General features: G+C 38.3%; 1 protein-coding gene across 22 annotated transcripts in view; it reads left to right on the top strand.

Annotated features, from left to right (window-relative positions):
• Positions 1-18,494, top strand: part of LOC115334003 (ankyrin repeat and KH domain-containing protein 1) — a 120,556-nt gene that overhangs the window by 12,066 nt on the left and 89,996 nt on the right. For all 22 annotated transcript variants that reach the window (XM_029997640.2, XM_041119245.1, XM_041119248.1 and 19 more), the window contains exon 2: positions 3,667-3,820. In XM_029997640.2, the coding sequence (XP_029853500.1) occupies positions 3,667-3,820 (154 nt within the window). The remainder of the gene's footprint in view (positions 1-3,666; positions 3,821-18,494) is intronic.

Below are 18,494 nucleotides of genomic sequence, written 5' to 3'. Positions count from 1 at the left end.
AATACTGATGCAGTTGGGTCCAAATAGCTGTGAATGTAGCTGCTATGGAGGGAGGAACCAGTGGTGTAACTGGATCTGCAGAGCTGTGAGGCTGCTGCAGTCCTTGGCAGAACTTCAGGAAAGGTCCATCATTCCTGTGGATGAGTGTGAAACACGATGATATAGTGAAGTACGCTGATGTTCAGCACCCTGTACTCAGGTCCCATGCAGCTAGCAGCTTTTTTGGTTTTTGATTGGGAATTATTCCTAGTTGCAATTGTTCTGGCAGTTAGAATAATGTCTTGAATCCACGTGTTCCTAATAAGCCTTACCAAGTAAGATGCTTATTAATTGCCCAAAGCAGCTCGCAAAATAATCCAAAAATAGCACAGTGACTGGTTACTCTATCACTTTGCTGCAGATCTGATTAGGATAGAGCAGAGTGCCTAAATTTTGCCACATGAGCAGCGTATTGAGTCTTCCAGGAATGCTAACATGAAATCTGTTTGGTTTTTTTGTTTGCCTGTGTTGTTTTTTGGTTTTTTGCAAAGTGTTTTTTTTTGTTTGTTTGTTTAAAAATTAAAATTTGTTTGATCTATTTGGGGTAATTTGATTTAAAAAAATAAAAATTTAAAAATTACTAATATGTGATCATCGCAGGTCACTTCCATTCACAGGAGACATCTGGTTGATTAGGTAATTTCTTACTCTGCTATTAGTGATAAGGATCATTCTCTGGCCTCATCTTCATGTGTGAGAAACCGCATTGATTTACAGAAATGTCAGACGTTCTGACTTGAAAATGCATTGAAACTTATTCTGGGGGACTGGCAATGGTACAGCTATTTTAACATTTTGCATATGGATTTTCAGTATTTTCACACTCAAGTTATATTTGTATTGTGGGTATGTTATTAAGCTCTTACTAAAAATCAAAACAAAAACTAAAAATTGATGCTCAACGTGCAGAAATAATGAAAGCAGCTGCCTTTTCTTGCTTTGATATAAAACTAAGATGAAAATGCTGTATATGAAGCAAGATTTTTGTGTGAGACTTTAAATGTGTGAGGTTTCTGGAAGTACAGTTGCAAACCTAAAGAAGAGCTGAAAGGCAGTAAGAGTTGAAGAGTGGTGAAAAGAACAGACTGCACCAGTACTACCCAGCTTGTACCCTAAGTAAAAGCTGTATCTGTAATTCACTTTAATAAGTAGTATTTGCATAATCAATGTTAAAAAGACAGACTTTTTTAGAGGTTCTTGTAAGCAAAATGTACTTCCTGTTGGGGGGAGAGAGAAGTTCCTTGCAAGTTGATAGAGTATTTGTGAATGGTGAATTAACACTGATTTAGGTTCAAGAGGTGTATTGTTGCGGGTAACGTCCTGTAAATATATACAAGTGAGCTTGGGGTGGCAGCAGTCAGGGAGAAGATGGTCCATATCTTTACCTAAGTGTCAAAAAATGAAGTTTTAAAACTTGCAGTGGGACAGCTGCTAGAAGGTTGATGCAAGGCTGATGTGCTTACCTTTGCCTGGGTGTTGTCAGGCTGTTCCTTGAGGCTGAAAGTTAAGGCTTGCCAGAAGCCACTTTGCACGTTTCTGCAGTATTTGTTGCTCGTAAGTGCAGTTACTTCAGTGGTAGGTAGCATTTTTACCCCTTTTGGTATGTCTTCAAAAGTGAGGACTGCTGTTAAATTTAGTGGTGTAACTGAAAAAGAAAAAAGTCCATTAGCATGTAATAAAATTTCTTGTATGTAGTTCTCAGCTATATATAATGAATAGTCACTTATGCACACAGTGAGATTTTTCTGCCAGTCACCATGTCACACAAACGTTGTTGCAATAATATTTCTAGGACATTGGTGAGGCAGATTGCCTTGTGTAGTCTTGGGGGAGAAAATGAAATACCCTGAAGTACTGCTGTAGATAAGGGTGAACTTTTCCAGAAGTCAGTTTTGCATCAGAGCTTACGCCGGCAGGGAGTCCTTAAACTGTCTGGATAGACATAACCTGGAATCTGAGTTCTGCAGAGGGGAATCTTACTGTAGGGATACATTTTGCTGTGAGTTGTAAATAGCTCTTCTTCATTTGTAGTAAAAATGTGTATCACTGGTTTAGGTCACTAATTTTCTGCTTGTTTAATGTTCAACTCTTTCTCCTAGTGACAGTTCTCTTATTTTAGGACCGTCGTCTGGACTAATCTAGAAATCTTGCTTCTTTGAGTCCTAAATCATAGCCTGCTGTCGGCACATAAGATATAATACCTGTAGCTAGCTCTTTCTCCCTGATGCCCATTGTATTCATATGTTAGCACTGCATTTCCCTGGACACCCACGGATTGGCTTGGACACCAGGGGATAATGTTACAGAACATTTACATATCAAAAAGGGGAAGAAACTAACACAAGTTGCTCTTGAATAGCGGTGCTCCATGTAGATCTCCAGACTCTTGTTAACGTTTTTCACACAATGGGGCACTTAATGAATTTGCAGATGGCGTGATTTGAATTTTTTTTTTTTTAAAGTATAAACTATCCCTTTCTTAAGGTGTTGTGGGTGTTGTGTGATAGGGCTGAATATGATGATAGTTTACTGCTGATGTGAGAAAGATAGGGGAAAGTATTAGGGGAAAACAGAAAGGAAGTTGAGACTGGGGCATGAAGTGGGAAAGGGCAGCAATGGTTGTATAATGAGCATGTCTCATTTCTATGGTGTATTTAAGGCACTGATAGTGTTGAACAGATAAGGGCTAATTATGAAATTGTGGGGTTTTTATCTTAAAATATTACTGAAAATAGAGGAGATTATGTCTGAACTTGGGACAGATTCTGAAATGTAGTTCTGCTCTCATTAGAGTATGAGTCAGGTATTCTCCTTGTTTACTCTGGCAAGCTGTCATAAAACTACAGTGTGTTATGTTGAGTAATTCTATGAGCTTGTATTTGGAGATCATGCAGGCCACTGGTGGGACAGCATTATTGCTGCTCAGTTGGAATACCTGGCTGCTTAATTGTTCCACGTATCTGTTCTTGTCTAGAAAACATTAATGACTGAGGTAATACTAAGTGCCACCTTGGAAACACATGTTTTGGCTTTGAGTTTTAGTGAACTATTGTGTTTCTACTCAAACCAAACAAAATCCTTGTTCTAAGTTAGTTGAAATTACTTTTAAAATAGAACTGAAAGGGATCTTGGGAAACCATTCAGTCCCTCCCTGGCTCTCAGATAGGTTCAGCTATACCAAAGTCATTACCATAGTCATTACCAAAGTCAGCTATACCAAAGCTATACCAAAGCCGTCATGACGGCTTTTTTTAATAACAAAGTAGACAGACTTCTGGTGACAAAGATGCTACAGCCTCTTGTGGCAGTCTGTTTTGGTGGTTAACTGTCCAAACATGTGTAACATTTTTTCAATATTTAATCTGAGTTGCCCTTGCTGTAGTTTTAAGATCTTGTTAGTTGTAATTTTTACATTAAACTGTTTTTCATGTAGAGTTTTTTCTTTTGTGATTTCAACTACCTTTTCAGCGAGTTGATCGCATGATTTTTACAGTTGTGTCCTATAATCTATACAGTTAAAACATGATTATGATAGTATAGTTAAATTATTTTGTGTTTTTCCTAATATAATAGGTTTAGTATAAAACTTCAAAAATGGTAAAATTCTTTTTCTAACTTGGCAAACAGGTTGAATCATTTATTTTGGACCAAGAAGATCTTGATAATCCAGTGCTTAAAACCACGTCGGAGTTATTCTTATCGAGTGCTGCAGAAGGTGCGGACTTGAGGACTGTGGATCCAGAAACACAAGCAAGACTAGAAGCTTTACTGGAGGCAGCAGGTACTTTCTTTATATAGTTTTTTTCTGAACTTAACTTGCATACAGATCTGGCAACCTGTAAATTTTGACCCTAGTGAAACACTGACAAATCTGGAAAGTTACCATGATGGGGAGCAGAACATGGAAAACAAGCTCATATTTCTTATAGCTCTTGAGGGTTGCTAGGTCCACTCTTTCTGTACATAGAAAGTTAGAAGAGTTAATTTGAATTAAATGGTATTTCATTGATCAGATGAGACAACATGTGTTACCAGAGGGAGGATTAAAGGGGAGAGAATGGAAGGAAGTAGACTTGCTAAAATGACATTTTTTTTCCTGCTGCTTTGGTCAATATATAATTATTAATTCATTACTCCAGAAATTTACAGGTGAAATACTTGTTTCTCTGGTTTTACTTTGACAAAAATATTTTTCCATTCTGTGTTTCTGAGATATGACTGTTGGGAAATGCATATTTAATGTTCATGTTTCAGAACCAGGCTAGATGAACATAGTGCTACTACATTTGTTACTTTTATAGGGAAGGTTTGTGACTTGGGTGTTTACAATGGATTTGAAAATTGTCAGTTTCAGAATTCCAAGGACAAAAAGATGTTAAAACCCTGCCTTGAAACAAAACCCTGCCTGTTTGATCATTATGGGCGCATACTCAGACTAGTAGTAGTGTGCTGAAATTGGAGTTTTCAGACTTTAGCTTTGAACACACTTAAGAGCTAGATAAAATAGCATTTATTTGCAGGTGTTTAGATGTAAAGCTATGTAGAGTCTTAAAGGAGAACTGCAGTCTGAGGAAGCAAAGCGGGGGGAAGGGACTCAGGCTTTGGGCTCTCTTTGAATTTGAAAAAAAAAAAAAACAACTTAGAACATAGCATACCTTTTGTCAGCAGAAAGTTGCAGCAGTAGCCTAATTAAAGGTGGTCCCCTAAAATTATTCTAACCTGATATAACTCTTGGGGACCAAACTTTGCTTTGCAGGGAAGATAGACTATTTCTGGGATACATCTGGACACTAAGAGAATTTGAATAATCTGATCCTTTTTTAAGCACTTTTAAAAATGAAAATCAGTCTGTTTCTCTCATGTACCTGGTGACTGATGTGTTCTAAAACTTACTGCTAGCTTTATAAATTCTCAGTGGAGATGTCTGATGGCTAGTGTTAACGAGGGCACTCAGTCTCTGATGTATGTGCTTACATCTAGGGTTGTGTTCAAAATGATTTCATGGTATTTAACAAATCTAGGAGGTACCATTGCTTCTTGAAATGCCTGTGAGAATGCTTTCTTTAGATTTCTAAGCAGTAGTTGGCCACTTGGCCCTGGGATTAGATGATTTGTTTTTAAGCTGAGGTTTCCATGCTTTGATTCCCTGAATGCTTGGAGTAGGGATGTAGAAACTGGACAGAACAGAAGGAATCTTGAAAGAAGAGCAAATCAAGAAAAGAGTGCTTTTGTTTTGGGCTCCATCTCCCTCTCTAAAAAGACTGGACAAAATTAATGCCAGTTGATGAATGTGTGAGATCAAAAGACTGAAAATACTGTTAAGAAAGTCCTCTAGTTAAGCAGTACTTGTCTTTCCCACTGTGAATTTGAACACTAAAAATATCATTAGGCTAACCTAAAGGAGACACTGAGAATCTGGTAGTTTATTATTAAAAGCCGTAATTTGAAAGTGATTGAAAAAGAAGCTAGTGTTTCTGGGAGGTGTTCTAATGTCTTCACTGGATTTCTCTGGCTGGTTTGGCTGAAAATACCCTTTCTAACTAACCTTAAGTGAGCTTCTAGGTTTACATCATGGCAACAAACAAAGTGGCCTAGTGTTGGGACTTCTTATTGTTTTGCAGTTTGGCAAAAGCAAGTGATTTCTCTTGTTATGTTAGTCCCCAGTGTTAAGGATAGCTTGCAAAAGTTAGATGGCAGAACTATTGCTTGAACAAGTAGTTTAGCTATGGTTTTGGCTGATGTGGTTTCCAGGGTAGCTTGGCCTTTGTTGTCATGATCCCCTCTCCTATGGGAGGCTTGACCCTAACTTACAATCTAGAGGAAAATTGGTCTTGCATTTAGTGTCTCGGATTTCTTAGGGTTTCTCACATGTAAGGTTTGTGCCTGTGTCATTAGGATCTTAATGAGTATGACTTGCAAAACTAGTTTTGCTCATTCTTCATGAATCCTTTAATGCTCAGATCTCACATGGAAATGCTGTTCGTTAATTCTGGCAGGTAAGTTCTAGCAACTACATCCAGATGGGATGATGTTCTTCAAATTACTTACGCAGAAGTGGTTTTCAACCATTGCACTCTAAGATACGTGGGAGTTTTGTTTTTAAGTAGCTGTCTTGATTTGAGAGCTGGTTAGGCCTCTATATGCAACTGTGGAGGCCAGAGGTTAGTTGAACTGCTTAAAAATGTTTCTATACGTTATATTTACCCATCATAAGTGTGCTGGATAAATTTTTTTTTTTTTTTTTTTTTGCAATTCAGCTTGTTTATTCTATTTCCAAGAGGACTTAAAATATTTTGTGGTTTTGGACGCTGAGGGTGACAGCCTTAAGTAGAGTTTATAGCAAGAGGGTTGTGCCTCGCCCCCCGTAACATAGCAGCAAGTATACGCAGACATACATACATACATGTGCACACAAACAGTGGTTAGATTCCTTATGTTTACTAGGTCCTCTGAAAACCTGGCTGATTAGCTTTAGTGTGGACAACTGTACTTCCTTCTGTAGTCTGTTTAAGCAAAGCGCAGGCACTTTGTTAATGAACAGCTATCTTTAAACAACTGTCAGCAATTGTATTATTTCACAAAAAACCTAATTTTACATTCTGAAGGAGAGACTTCACTGTTCTGTGAACATCATAAATGTGAGTTGTTTTCATCTTCAGAAATTGAAGATAAATTAAAACAATTGAATCCTGTTCTTTGGGAAGTTATCCTAAACAAACCAAGTCTTTTGTATACCTTCCTTCAGTTTGACTCCTAGTAGCAAAGAAGGGATTTATAGGTAAAATAGCCTATGGAAAGAGAACCATACTGTTCAGAGATGTTTCTATTTTTCAGACTGTAATTAAACAGATTCTTAGCATTCTGACAGTGGATTCATGTTCTGCACTAGAAACATTCAGCTCCACTGCTAATTAGGGGATTTAATTTCTTAAAATAATATTCCAGCTCTGAAGAATCGTGGTTCTTCTGTGGATCTTCAGTAAGGTTGCCTATTAAATTTCCCTTTTAGGGACAGTAGTTGACTGCTGGAGGATGAGAGCTCTTCGCTGCTGTGAATGAACGGTTATAGCCTTCAGAGCTCTTGCTCTTCTTGGCAGGTTCCTCCGTGGGTCCCTCAACATGTGTTCTTAAAAGGGCAAACTCGCCTCCAAAGACTTGGGGAAAGTTTAACAGGTTAAAGCTCTTTCATTTTCTGGTCCTGCGTTTTATAGGCATCAGGAAGGGGAAATAACTTATGTAGTGCAGTCCTCTTTCTGGAGTACAGGTTGTTTCTTAAAGAGGCTGGAGAAAGGTGTTGGTTGAAGCACGTGGTCACAGAAACATCCCGGATGCCGGTTTGGTGTATTTTGCACTCAAAACACAGAATTCCACAGAAAGTTGTAAAACATCAAAATGTTAATCCCTGCAGTTAAAATACCCTGTTCATAGTGTTGCAGCATGGTTTTGCTGAGTTTTCTGGGAAGTGATGTAGAATGTTACTGAACTGATTTTTACCTTGAAGTAGCTTGGGTGCCTGTGTCCTTACCAGCAGAGCTTTTGAGCATGTTCCTTCTCAATATGAATGTTGAAGCACTTTGACAATGAAGCATCAAAAAATAGAGGCAGAAGAAAGTGGTAAAGAAACTCTTTGTCTAGCATTGGAGCACTTGGTGTTCCTGTTGAGTATCTACACAGGGAGGAGTTTTGTTAGCAGTGAGTTCTTCAGAAGTCCTACTGTTGTTTATAAGGAGGCTTGTGAGGAAAATCAGGGTATTTTGGAGAGGAACCATGTTCAGCCAAGGGTTTGCTTAATGAAATGGATGTGAGTAGTCCATCCTTATGTTCAAACAGGGAGCAGAGTTCTATACATCCTTCTTTTCTGTTGAAATACAGGATTAAAGGTGACTAGAGACCCTCACATAGATGGTTTGGTGTATTTGACACTTTGTAGGATTAAATGCAGTGTAAATGGTGAAAGAGAAATCTAGTTTTAGTAACAAGTGTCTTTTAATACCTGGTGAATTGCAGTAGCTGATTCAGGCATGAGGGCCTGATACTGCTCTTTGGAAAGCTGGTAGGATGAGGTGGGTGAGGGGGGAATGGGTTGTGTATTCTGGAACTGGGGAAGGCAAAAAGTGGAAGTAATCACCTACTTAGTGGAAATACAGAACACAGGTCAAAATATGAATGGGCCCAGATAAAATCTGCCTGCTTTAGGATAAACTGAAAGGATAGAGTGAGATTCAGCAATTGTAAAATTGAATGCTTTCCAGTGTGTGTATGTGTATCTCTATATTTACTCACTTGCCAAGCTGTTGACCAAACCTGCTTTTTTTTTTTTTTTTTTTTTTTTTTTTTTTTTTTTTTTTTTTTTTTTTTTTTTTTTGTGATGTGACCAAACCCATTCATTATTCACTAACAGCAAGGGTTTGGTTTTTTTATTATTAAGATAAAGTGAACTATATTTGTTTCCCCCAACATTAGAGGACTTGAATGTGACAAGATAGACCTGTGATCCAGCACTACTGGGGAGTGAGCTGTGGTCTAAAAGAACAGTTCAAAAGATGCACAGCTTGCTTTCATCCTGCATCAGAGAGACCCTTTGGAAAGCGGCAGAGACTGGGCTAGATAAATTCTTTGATCATGTTGTTTATGATCAGTAAGATTCATGTGTGGACCTGGTGTTTCATTTCTTAGGGATGATGAGTAACTTAGTTGTGATTTAAATGGAGGTGGGCATCTAATCCATTAGAAACTTAATCTCTGAAGAGTTATTCAAGCTCCACTTCAAACTGTAAAAGTTGAGGGCTGCAGAAAACGGATGATTCATGTTTGTCAGTTTAATGGCTGCACCCCTGTGCTTGTGGAATGTAACAAATACATTTCTAGGTCTCTATTGGTGTTTTTGAATAAAAAAGAAAAATAGGGCCTTTATTGGGGGGAATTTGAGAGACAATTGCTGGAATTTGAACAAAGGTGGAACTTTATTGTAAAAATGTAGCAATATCAAATTTGAAGTTGTTTAGCCACCTTCAACATGGCAAAAGTCTTACCTTAGTCCAACTGTTTTGACTGATACTTTTTTTTTTAAACCAAGAAAGGCTTTTCACCCTAATTTGATCTGATCTGAAATACTTGGTGTTACATGGACACAGTATACAAATCAAATAAGAGAAACAGTTTTCATTAAGAAAGTTTGAATAGACTTCATTCTAGGCCTTTCTTTAGAGATCAAAGCTGTACTGCTGCTAAAATCACCACTGTCTTGTTAACTGGAGAACTTTTGCCTTTTTTGATACTGGCACATTACAGTGACTTGCTCATTTTCTTTCTTCACCACCTAAAGATTCAGAGTGGGAAGGAATATATGGTATGTGAAATGTACAGATGTGTTGTGCTTTTGAGTAAGTTGGATAAACTGTCTGAATTTTGTGCATGTACTTGAATTACTAATATTATATTTTTCTGAGGTTTTGCATGATTTAAATATTTTTTTTCTAATCTAGTAGGCTTTTAGATTAGAAAAAGTCTAGTCTCTAATCCTGCTCTTAGTCAAATTAACTTCTATACTTTGAAAGTACATTAAATGTACTAGCTTCATATTCTTTGGCTCTTTTTCAGTTGGGTTTTGCTGTGAAGAACAGTTTCATTGTCGTAACACTCGAATTGATGCTTTTAGGTATCAGGCAGCTAAGTTATCTTACCAGATCTGAACACTATGCTTTTGGAATTCTTTGGCAAAGATATATTCTGAGATTTTTAACTTTTCTTTGGTGGGGATGGGGAGTGGGAAGAGACGAGACAAAGTTACAAGTTTTAATTGTGAAGTATTAAAATTGGCCAGGGTACTCCTCAATTTCTTAAGTTGTCTGCATATTTTTATATATATGTCTATATCTATCTATCTATATATCTTGGAGGTAATCATAGTTAATCAGCCAGTGCTTCATGACCGTACTGTAAACAACTTGTGCAAGTCTCCTTTTAACATGATTTTTGCAAAGTCCTGGATATATTTTTTTTTTATTAACTCTACTTCTGCTTTCTGTTTTACTTCTGTCATATTTTATTTTTCATGCAAGTTGGATTCTTCTGCAAGGTAAAATCCCCTTTGCTCTCCTGTTCCAATACAGGGATATTACTGATTAAAAACTTCTTTCCATTCAGTATTTTTTCAGGACTTCTTGTTATATTGGTGCTTGGAGTAGCCTCAGCCATAGAAGGAAAGTAGGGAGGGTCTGGGCAGGAGAAAAGCAGCAGTGCTTTATTGACAGTCCTACGTAATGCCTGAATTGAGATGGAATTTAGCCTATACCAAGAGGAGATCCTACTTTTTTCTTTTGTTTACATGTATGCTTCCTTCATCCATCAAAGTGAAAATAATCACGTTCAGGCTTTGCAGTGGGGTGCAGAAGCTTACACTGGGCTTTGTGCTACTGCTGGCCATCAGCTTAGAGCTGGCTGTGTAGCACCGCGGTCTGTACTGGGGAGCTGGTACCCCTTGCAAGGTACAAGGGGTCTGTTGTGGGACAGACAGTAAGACACTTGTTTGTTGACAGTACATTGAAGCAAGCTTTTGTTTTAGTTGTCTTGAGATTTGTGCTAGAGTTGGTGAATAAAGATCTTGCTTAGCAATATTGCAGGTAAGCTGGTTATGCGGGTCTCCGATATTAATCAGGTACAGAAAAAAAGTTAGAACACTAGCTCAAACCACAGGTCGCTTAAAGCTTATATCTGGTAAATATTGCTGTTGACCCAAGTGTCTTACCACAAAATGTATCTTGTTTGAGTGTGGTATGGTATATTTTTTCTGTGTTGTTCTGTTTCATTCATGTCCATGCTTTTCGTCTCTAAACAGATGGCTACTGGTAAGATTCTTCCTTTGTGATGCCTGTGTAAGAGGGGAGCATAGATGTTAACCTTGTGAAATGAAGCAGTTACTATGCTTGCAAGTTTGAGTTCATCAAAATGTAACTCTTCTCCCTAAGTGCGTCAGGAGCGTGAGGAAGGAGTGAGAAGGTAGAAAAGCCTGTGTTTCTTGCTTGTATCTCCTGCAAGAAGACTCCATTAATAGTTTATTAAAAAAACTCAATTACACAGAGTTGGGTTTTAGGTTTGCATTTTTTATCATTTTCTGCATGTCAGTCATGTAGTTTCCTTAGCACATGATGATAAAACCAGAGTTTAGAAGTGTTCAGAACAGTTTGAGTATTAAGTGAATGCTTCATAGTGTGCAGAAGATCAGATCTGAATCTCCCCACTCAGATTTCAATTTTTTTGATGTTCTGTAACTTAATGGCAAAGTGTGGTGGCAGTAACTAGTGCCAGCCACTTAGCTCCATACTAGACAGACTGGTAAGTCAGGTTGGTAGTCTCAGTGTGTAGCCACCCCTTCTGGGGCTGATTGGAAGTATACTGTGCAATGTAACATAATTATATTGGAAGCAGGGCTGCTTGCTACCTGTTTATATAGGAGTTGCTTAAGCTGTCTAGTTCGTGTGCTGTGAGGAGTGTCTCAAGGCACATGAGAGGAATTAACTGAGCTCTTGTTCGTGGACCTACAATACATTGTTCTTCTATCAGTTTTATAATGGTATTAAATACTTGGGTTTTTTAAAGTGTCAGAAGCAACAGATTATACTGAGTCATTAATGCTTTACAGTATATGGTATAACAGGTGAATCTGTTGCTTTTTTCAATTGGTAACTTACCTTTGACAAAATATTACTATTGTATATTTAGGAAGTAATTACAATAAATGAGTTTCTAGCAAAATAAACGATAATATACTATATGCATAACATAAATAATCAAATTCTGCTTATTTCTAGAAAGTCAAGCTAGTTTTCACCAGATGAATGAAAAATAAAATTACGTAAAATATACTGCCACTCATCTTTGATTCTACTTATGGAAGCAGGTGGCTTTTTTTGCAGTGGGGCATGAGCACCTTCATTGCCTATTATAAATTATTTTCTGCCTTTTTAAGACCTTATTTTGAAAGCTAAGAACTTAAATCTCTTGATTGAAAACAAGCTGTAGTACATTAAGCATCATACACAAAAATGGAGTTTATATTCTTTGTGAATATGAAGTATTTAAATACTTGAGGATTCAACACATCCTAGGAAACTTAAAAAAACCCAACATTATTGCATTGCACAAATTTATCCTCGTATCCATCAAGAAAATACTTGCTGTGGGAACAAAAGGCACAGTGCAGTTCTCTTAATGACTTTTTTTCCCTGTGTAACAAAGCATTATCTCTAAAACAGCAATTACAAACTTGTCATTTAGCCATCACCTTTTCCTCAAATTCTGTACAGCTTCTTAAAACTTTTTGAAAAATAGGGCTGAAAGAAATCTCAGTGGATCTAGATTTATCTCCTTCTCTTCCTTCTCCCCAGGCAAATTCAGCTATGCTTGTGCCATTCCTGACATGTGGCTTTAAGAACTGGTTAGACAAACTATCTCCAGCGCTGGAAGCTCCACAGCATGCCAAGCCAACTGCAGTCCTTAGGATGAGGTTTTTCTGAGTATCAGTCCTTAGTGTTACATGCTGAAATATGTAACTTGGGGGCAAAAGGGGCACTACGCTGCTTTGGAAGAGCTTCACGAGGGAAGGAAGAAAGTTGTTGTAATAAAGCAATTGGTGTTTTTTTAGTGGTGTTGCTTTGGCTGCTTGTTTTATGCATTGTATCCAAGTTCAGTGTTCCCTTTTTCAAGGCAGGCATCCTTAGAACTGACTTGCAGACTGTCATCTTCCTCAGTTGGTGTTGTGGGGGGTTTTTTTGTTGTGGTTTTTTTTTTGTTTTGTTTTGTTTTGTTTTTTTTTTAAAGCTAAACAACATCAAATCTTTCTCTGCTCTTAAGTGATGTTATTTAGACTTTCATCTTCTCTTGTTCTCCTCTGGAGTCTCTGTATGTGATCTCTGTTCTTCATAGCTTGTTGCCCCAAATTAGTCATATTACTTAAGTTGAGCTCTATTGATGCATGGAGAGTAGGAGTGTTATTTCATCTGTACTGCAAGCTGTGCTTTTATTTATACATCCCAGTTTGTTGTCTGCCTTTTGCAGGAGACATGTTGGTTTGCAAGTTGAATTTGACTTTAAATCTACCAATACTTTGCTGAAGAATTGTTACCTGAACAAATTATTCTGTATTTGTGCCATTGATTATTCCTCTGTGTGTGTGTGTGTATATTATGTATTTGCTGACACTCCTGTTTGGGTATGTCCTTTAAAAAAACTTCATGAATCTGAGTCGCTATAAAGGCTAAAATTCTATCTTTGCTTTCAAAGAATTACATGGCTTTTGAGTAACAGAGGAAGGCCACAGTGAGCAAGAATATTCTAAGCAACCTGGCCTGACTTCCAGTTGGCTTTGACTTGTATTGCCAAAAACAAGCATGCAGCATGTTTTCGAAGTCTCTACAGGGAAAGGAGCATGTAAGAAAATTTAGTTAATGACAAGAGGAGAAACTTGCAATGTGGCTGTGCTTTTGGCTATTAGCCTTCTCTTATAGTGAGCACACCCAGTGCCTGATTGTCCTGAACTGTAGAGGCAGAATAAGAGATAAAACAACTTTATTTTAGTCTTTACGCAGATAGGAGCAAAGACCTGGAGATAAATGATGGAAGAAGTTTGCTTTAGTAAAATCATAATTGGCTGGACTTTTCCATACTCGCTATTTGAAGCAGCTCCATCCAGAAGCTGTCCATTGGATTAATGCTTGTTACAATTTCTCTCTGCATTGTGCTCCAAAGAAGCTCAGTAAAACTTGTGCTCTGTGGTGCCTGCCACACATTGGATTCTGTGACCTCTGATGGACAAAAACTCCATCTGAAGAAGCATAGCTTCAGAGACATGGACCTAGGTGAAAGTGCATCTCTTGATGCACCTGTCCCCGCTTCCCTTTTTGTTTTTGAACTGTAGGAGGATGCTGCAAAAGAATAAAAAGGTGGGATGGTATGAGTCCCCTGGACTGTTCTTGTAGAGGGACGTGTTTTTCTAATGAGTTAGTGTGTTCTTTCTTCAAGTTGGGTCATATTAAAATAAATTCCTTATTTTCTTTCTGAAGACTGTAACATCCTGATTTTTGGTTGTTTTATACTCTGTAATCTACTGTGGCATTCCCAGAGATCTTATTTTCAGGATGTTTTCTTATGCAGCATGTATGTAATGACAGTACACTGAAATGCTGTGGATCCTCCTAGGTAGAGGAGAGGTTTTATGGACAGTTTCTCAAATGTTCAGTTTGAAACATGAGCTTATACACTAGTCTGTGCTATACACCATTAGGGTAGTGATTTTTATTTTTTATTTTTTTTTAAAAAGAAGTCGCACACTCGGTCAGCCTCTGAAAATACTTGAGTATTTTGGTTTGCTTTGCTATACATAATTGGCATAAACTGGGGGCTAAAAGTCCATGGGCTTCTGAGTTAAGTCGATGATGTTACTGGTCCTCAAAGTTTACTCTTAGCTCTTTGCTTGAAAATGTAGAAGTATTTTCAAGTTTTTTTTTTTTTCCCCAGTTAGTCACTGAGTACTGTACTGAGCCAGAGCCATTTTCTGATTCAGGAAAGCAATTGCAGCCCATTTGGACTCGGTTTCCCACTAAATGCTAGAAATTTGGAGAAAAGAGTTCAAGTGGGATGTTTGCCTATAAATAGCATTCAAAGGTTATTTGAGTTCTCTTCTTCCTGCATCTCTATTGTGCATGGGGGTCATATCCTGGTGTTAGGCTCCATAGGGCTATGATACTTTTCCTCCATAAGCCTTAGGTTACTCAGAAAGCAGAAAGTAATTCCACTCTTTTCTCCCTCTATCACCAAATAGGTGAGAGTATCTGTGAAGTAACTTGTTTTCGAAGGTCAGAAGCCCAAAAGTAGATGAGACTTAAAATATTTGGCTTAGAATGCTAGAAGTCAAGAATAGGAATTTTGTGCACCTTCTTCAGCATGAATGAATTTTTTTCTTTTCTTGGTGTTTCTCAGGGATATGTGGGCTTTTTCTTTGCTCCTTACCCTCCCACAGTGGACGATACCATTGCCATGTTCCTCCTTTTCATGTTTCAGTAGCAGTCTTGGCTCTTTGAGATCTATCTTTCAGATTCTTGCAGGCAACCAATTGTCAGACTTTAAATGAGGAAACATTAGTTTTTCTCTCTGGTAAGGCATGAGAGGAAGAACCAGGAATTAAAGAATTATTGCCTACTGTCAGCCTTGGTATTTTTCTGTAAAATAATGGAATCAACCTTGGAAATTTTTCCATATTTTATGGCACGAAGTAAAGAATTTATTTTGAAGATTTCCTTACAGAGGTCATGATTTCTGCTTCTGGATAATTTACAAAGTCACTGCCTTTACAGCTGTATGGGTAAATACTGTAAGCACTACAATCTCAACTTAAAGAAAATAAATTCTCCACGAGTAACTTGGGGTTTTAATACTACTTTGTATAAGCAACCAGAGGCAATCTGATTCTTTTTTCTCAAGTCTCTAGCCTGGATGCTTCTTTGAAATACAGGAGCGTCAGAGTTGATGTCCAGAGCTCTGAATTTGGAGCCTAGCTCCTTTGATTCTTGCTGGGGCACTCAGTAGATGATACGAATTCTTGCATGTTCGTTTAGCACCGTATACTGTCATTACGATCCAGTTGAGTGTGCTGGTATGTGTGTGTGCCCTCACGCTTCATTTGACAGGGTGTGAGCAGGTGACTGCCTGTCTCTAGGGGAAATGTGCTGAGTCTGCCGTTTGAGCCTGTGTCCATTTAAAAGCTAAACAAAGCCAGGCAAACAATTCAGCTTGTGGCTGAAGTTTTCCCTTAGCTAATCACAGTAATACTGGCAAGCGTGATACAACCAGAAGAGCATTTGTTTTAAGTGTGTAAATGTGCTTGCATGCTTGCTGGTGCTGCGGCCTTGGAAAAGATGTTGCAGGAGGAGGTAACAAGGGAGGGAAGAGAAGGCTGGCAATGAAAAAGGCATCAGGCACCCAAGTAATTCACTGTGATTTTGCTGCCATGGCAAATCTTTCTGGGTGTGTATCACTGGCTCCTATCTATGTTAAGGGTGAAAAAAAACCCTAAAAAAATCCCTGACTTGGTCATTAAAACAAACAAACAAAAGTCATAAGCTCCTATTTAACTGTAACAGTACCTCCCATTTAATCCTAGAGAAGCACCAAAACAAATTCACATCCAGAGTAATGTAGATGTTTATAAACTAATGCTTAATCCCATCATTGTCCTTTATAATTTGGATTAAAGTTAGCATTGCATTTTGAATATTCCTCTGAAATGCAAGACCATACGTTTTCTTACAATCAAAAACAAGTTAGAAAGGAGGCCTTAGTTGCCATGGGTAAAAGTGCTTCTTTTTTTTTAATTAAAAAAACCCAAACAAACGAGAACAAACCCCAGCAATTTACTGGAGGTGATAGAACTAGCTGTTAATCTGTGACTTGTTTAATAAAAATACCTGAGTTGCTGTCAGATTTTGTTGTACAATACTGCACTAACTAGAACTAGCGCACGTACTGAGGGAAGACAGGCAGGGTGCTGTGACTTTTCTATAGGATGCAGAAATTTTTTTTCCTAAATATTCCAATATAGATGCCTAGTAGACATTAGATCTTTACAGAGTGAGAAAATCTAGAAAAAGAGTAGTTTGTGCTGCTGGGATCATCCCTGGCTTGACTTGTGCCTTACATCAATTGTAGTTACTGGGTTGCAACTGTCCCAGGGTTAGAGCAGTTTCTTGATGAATAATTGCTTTGTCTGACTCTTTCCTATTGCGGTTCTTACCTAGCAGTCCCTATGCACATTGGTCAGGCTTTTTTTTCTCCCCCCCCCCACCCCCCCCCCCCCCCCCCCCCCCCTTTTCTGGGCTGGTCTTCTACCTTTGCTCTTAACTCATAATGACTAAACAGAAGCTTTCTCCTCCAAGACCAAATTCAATTGTCTGTACTTGCATTTGATATGTCTTGCAAGCCAAAACACAGATAGTTTCAATGAACTTCTTTTGTAGGAATCTCTATTGCCACACACTGAAAAGATCTAGTTTAGCTGCATCTCTTTTGCCCTACACTTTTTATTTAAAAAAAACCAACAAAACAGGTTCCTTGAAGACACTAAACAACAGCTTTTTTCCAGTACAAAATCGTGGGGTTGCAGAAGATGCTTCTTTCTCTTCATCTTGTTGCCTCTTGAATATGCTAGCTGAGCAGATGCTGTGGCCAGCAGGGGTGCTGTGGAATCAAAGATGAGATAAACTAGCAGTTACATATTGATTGAAGCCTAGCTCTTAGTCGTAGGTAGAGAGTAAGCACTTCAGTCCAGTGGTTCACATGTGTAGTAGCTTTCAGTGCATACCAAGTAGGTTTTTGCCATGATTGGTTCTAGTATTTCATAGGTGTGGGGAGTGTACTCGCTAGGTTTTGGACCAAGGCTTAATTCTTCCAAAGATACTTCAAAACCAACCAACCAAACAAACCCCAAAACCCCCAAAAAAGTAAGAGGGGGGAATGAGTGAACACTCCAGACCAGTCTGGACAAGTTCAATGTTAATGTCTGTTCAGTTCATAATTGTGTTAAGTTTTTGCTTCTCTGCTAGAGGAAATATGAACACTTTCTTGTACTTGAATATAATTCTTCAGGCTTTGTGTTGAACTACAAGCCCTCATATTCTCCCCTGAGCTTTGGTTTGCTTTAAAGCAATTCAGCCATTGAATTGCTGTTTAAATGATAACACTGGCAGAGCTGGTAGGTTTTTTTTACTGTGTTATTGCTTTTGTCCTAATTGTAGCTGCTTCTTTAAAGCACGAGGTAATCAAAGAGGCAGATAACTCTCCCAGATGCTTACCTGCAGTGAGATGGGTGAAAAAGCCATTTGCTGATGATGAAGTACATCTGTAACTATGATGCAGGAGTAATTTATGATGCTTCCATATTAACTATATGTAATACGTATGGGATCAAAGTGCATTTGGTTGTGTGATCAGCATCATTTTATGCACGTACGTGATGAATGTGTCTGAAAGTCCTGGTTCCTGTAAGGAGTCAGGAGTGTTGAGATTGTATGTGGGAACTTGTCACCTTGTAGTAAGGCAAATGTTTCTTTGCTAGAGATTTAATAGAAACAAAATCGTGAAAAATGGAAAGGTTGGGATTCTTTATAAAGATATTTGATTAGGAAAGATAAAAATTTGGACATTCTGAATGAGTGGCACAGGGTGGAGGTATGTGAGGTGGCTGAGGTGGTTTAGTGACTATTTGCTGTCACCATCAGGCAGGAATCTTCTGTTCCTGGCTGCACCGTGTTCTCTCCTCTTGCCAGTTTTGGTGGTGGCTAGAAAGACCCTTTACTGTCAAATTCGTTGTGCTGTGCTGGTAGAAAGCTCCCTCTTCTTTTCCCAAGTGTGAGTGCAGTGGGGTTGGTGGGAGTGCCTGGGGAAACCCAGAGAGAAGAGGAGCA

Source organism: Aquila chrysaetos, chromosome 22 (genome assembly GCF_900496995.4).
Source record: "Aquila chrysaetos chrysaetos chromosome 22, bAquChr1.4, whole genome shotgun sequence".
In the NCBI taxonomy this organism is placed as follows: domain Eukaryota; kingdom Metazoa; phylum Chordata; class Aves; order Accipitriformes; family Accipitridae; genus Aquila; species Aquila chrysaetos.
Note: the sequence above shows the minus strand (reverse complement) of the source record. Positions and strands in the feature narration are given on the sequence as shown.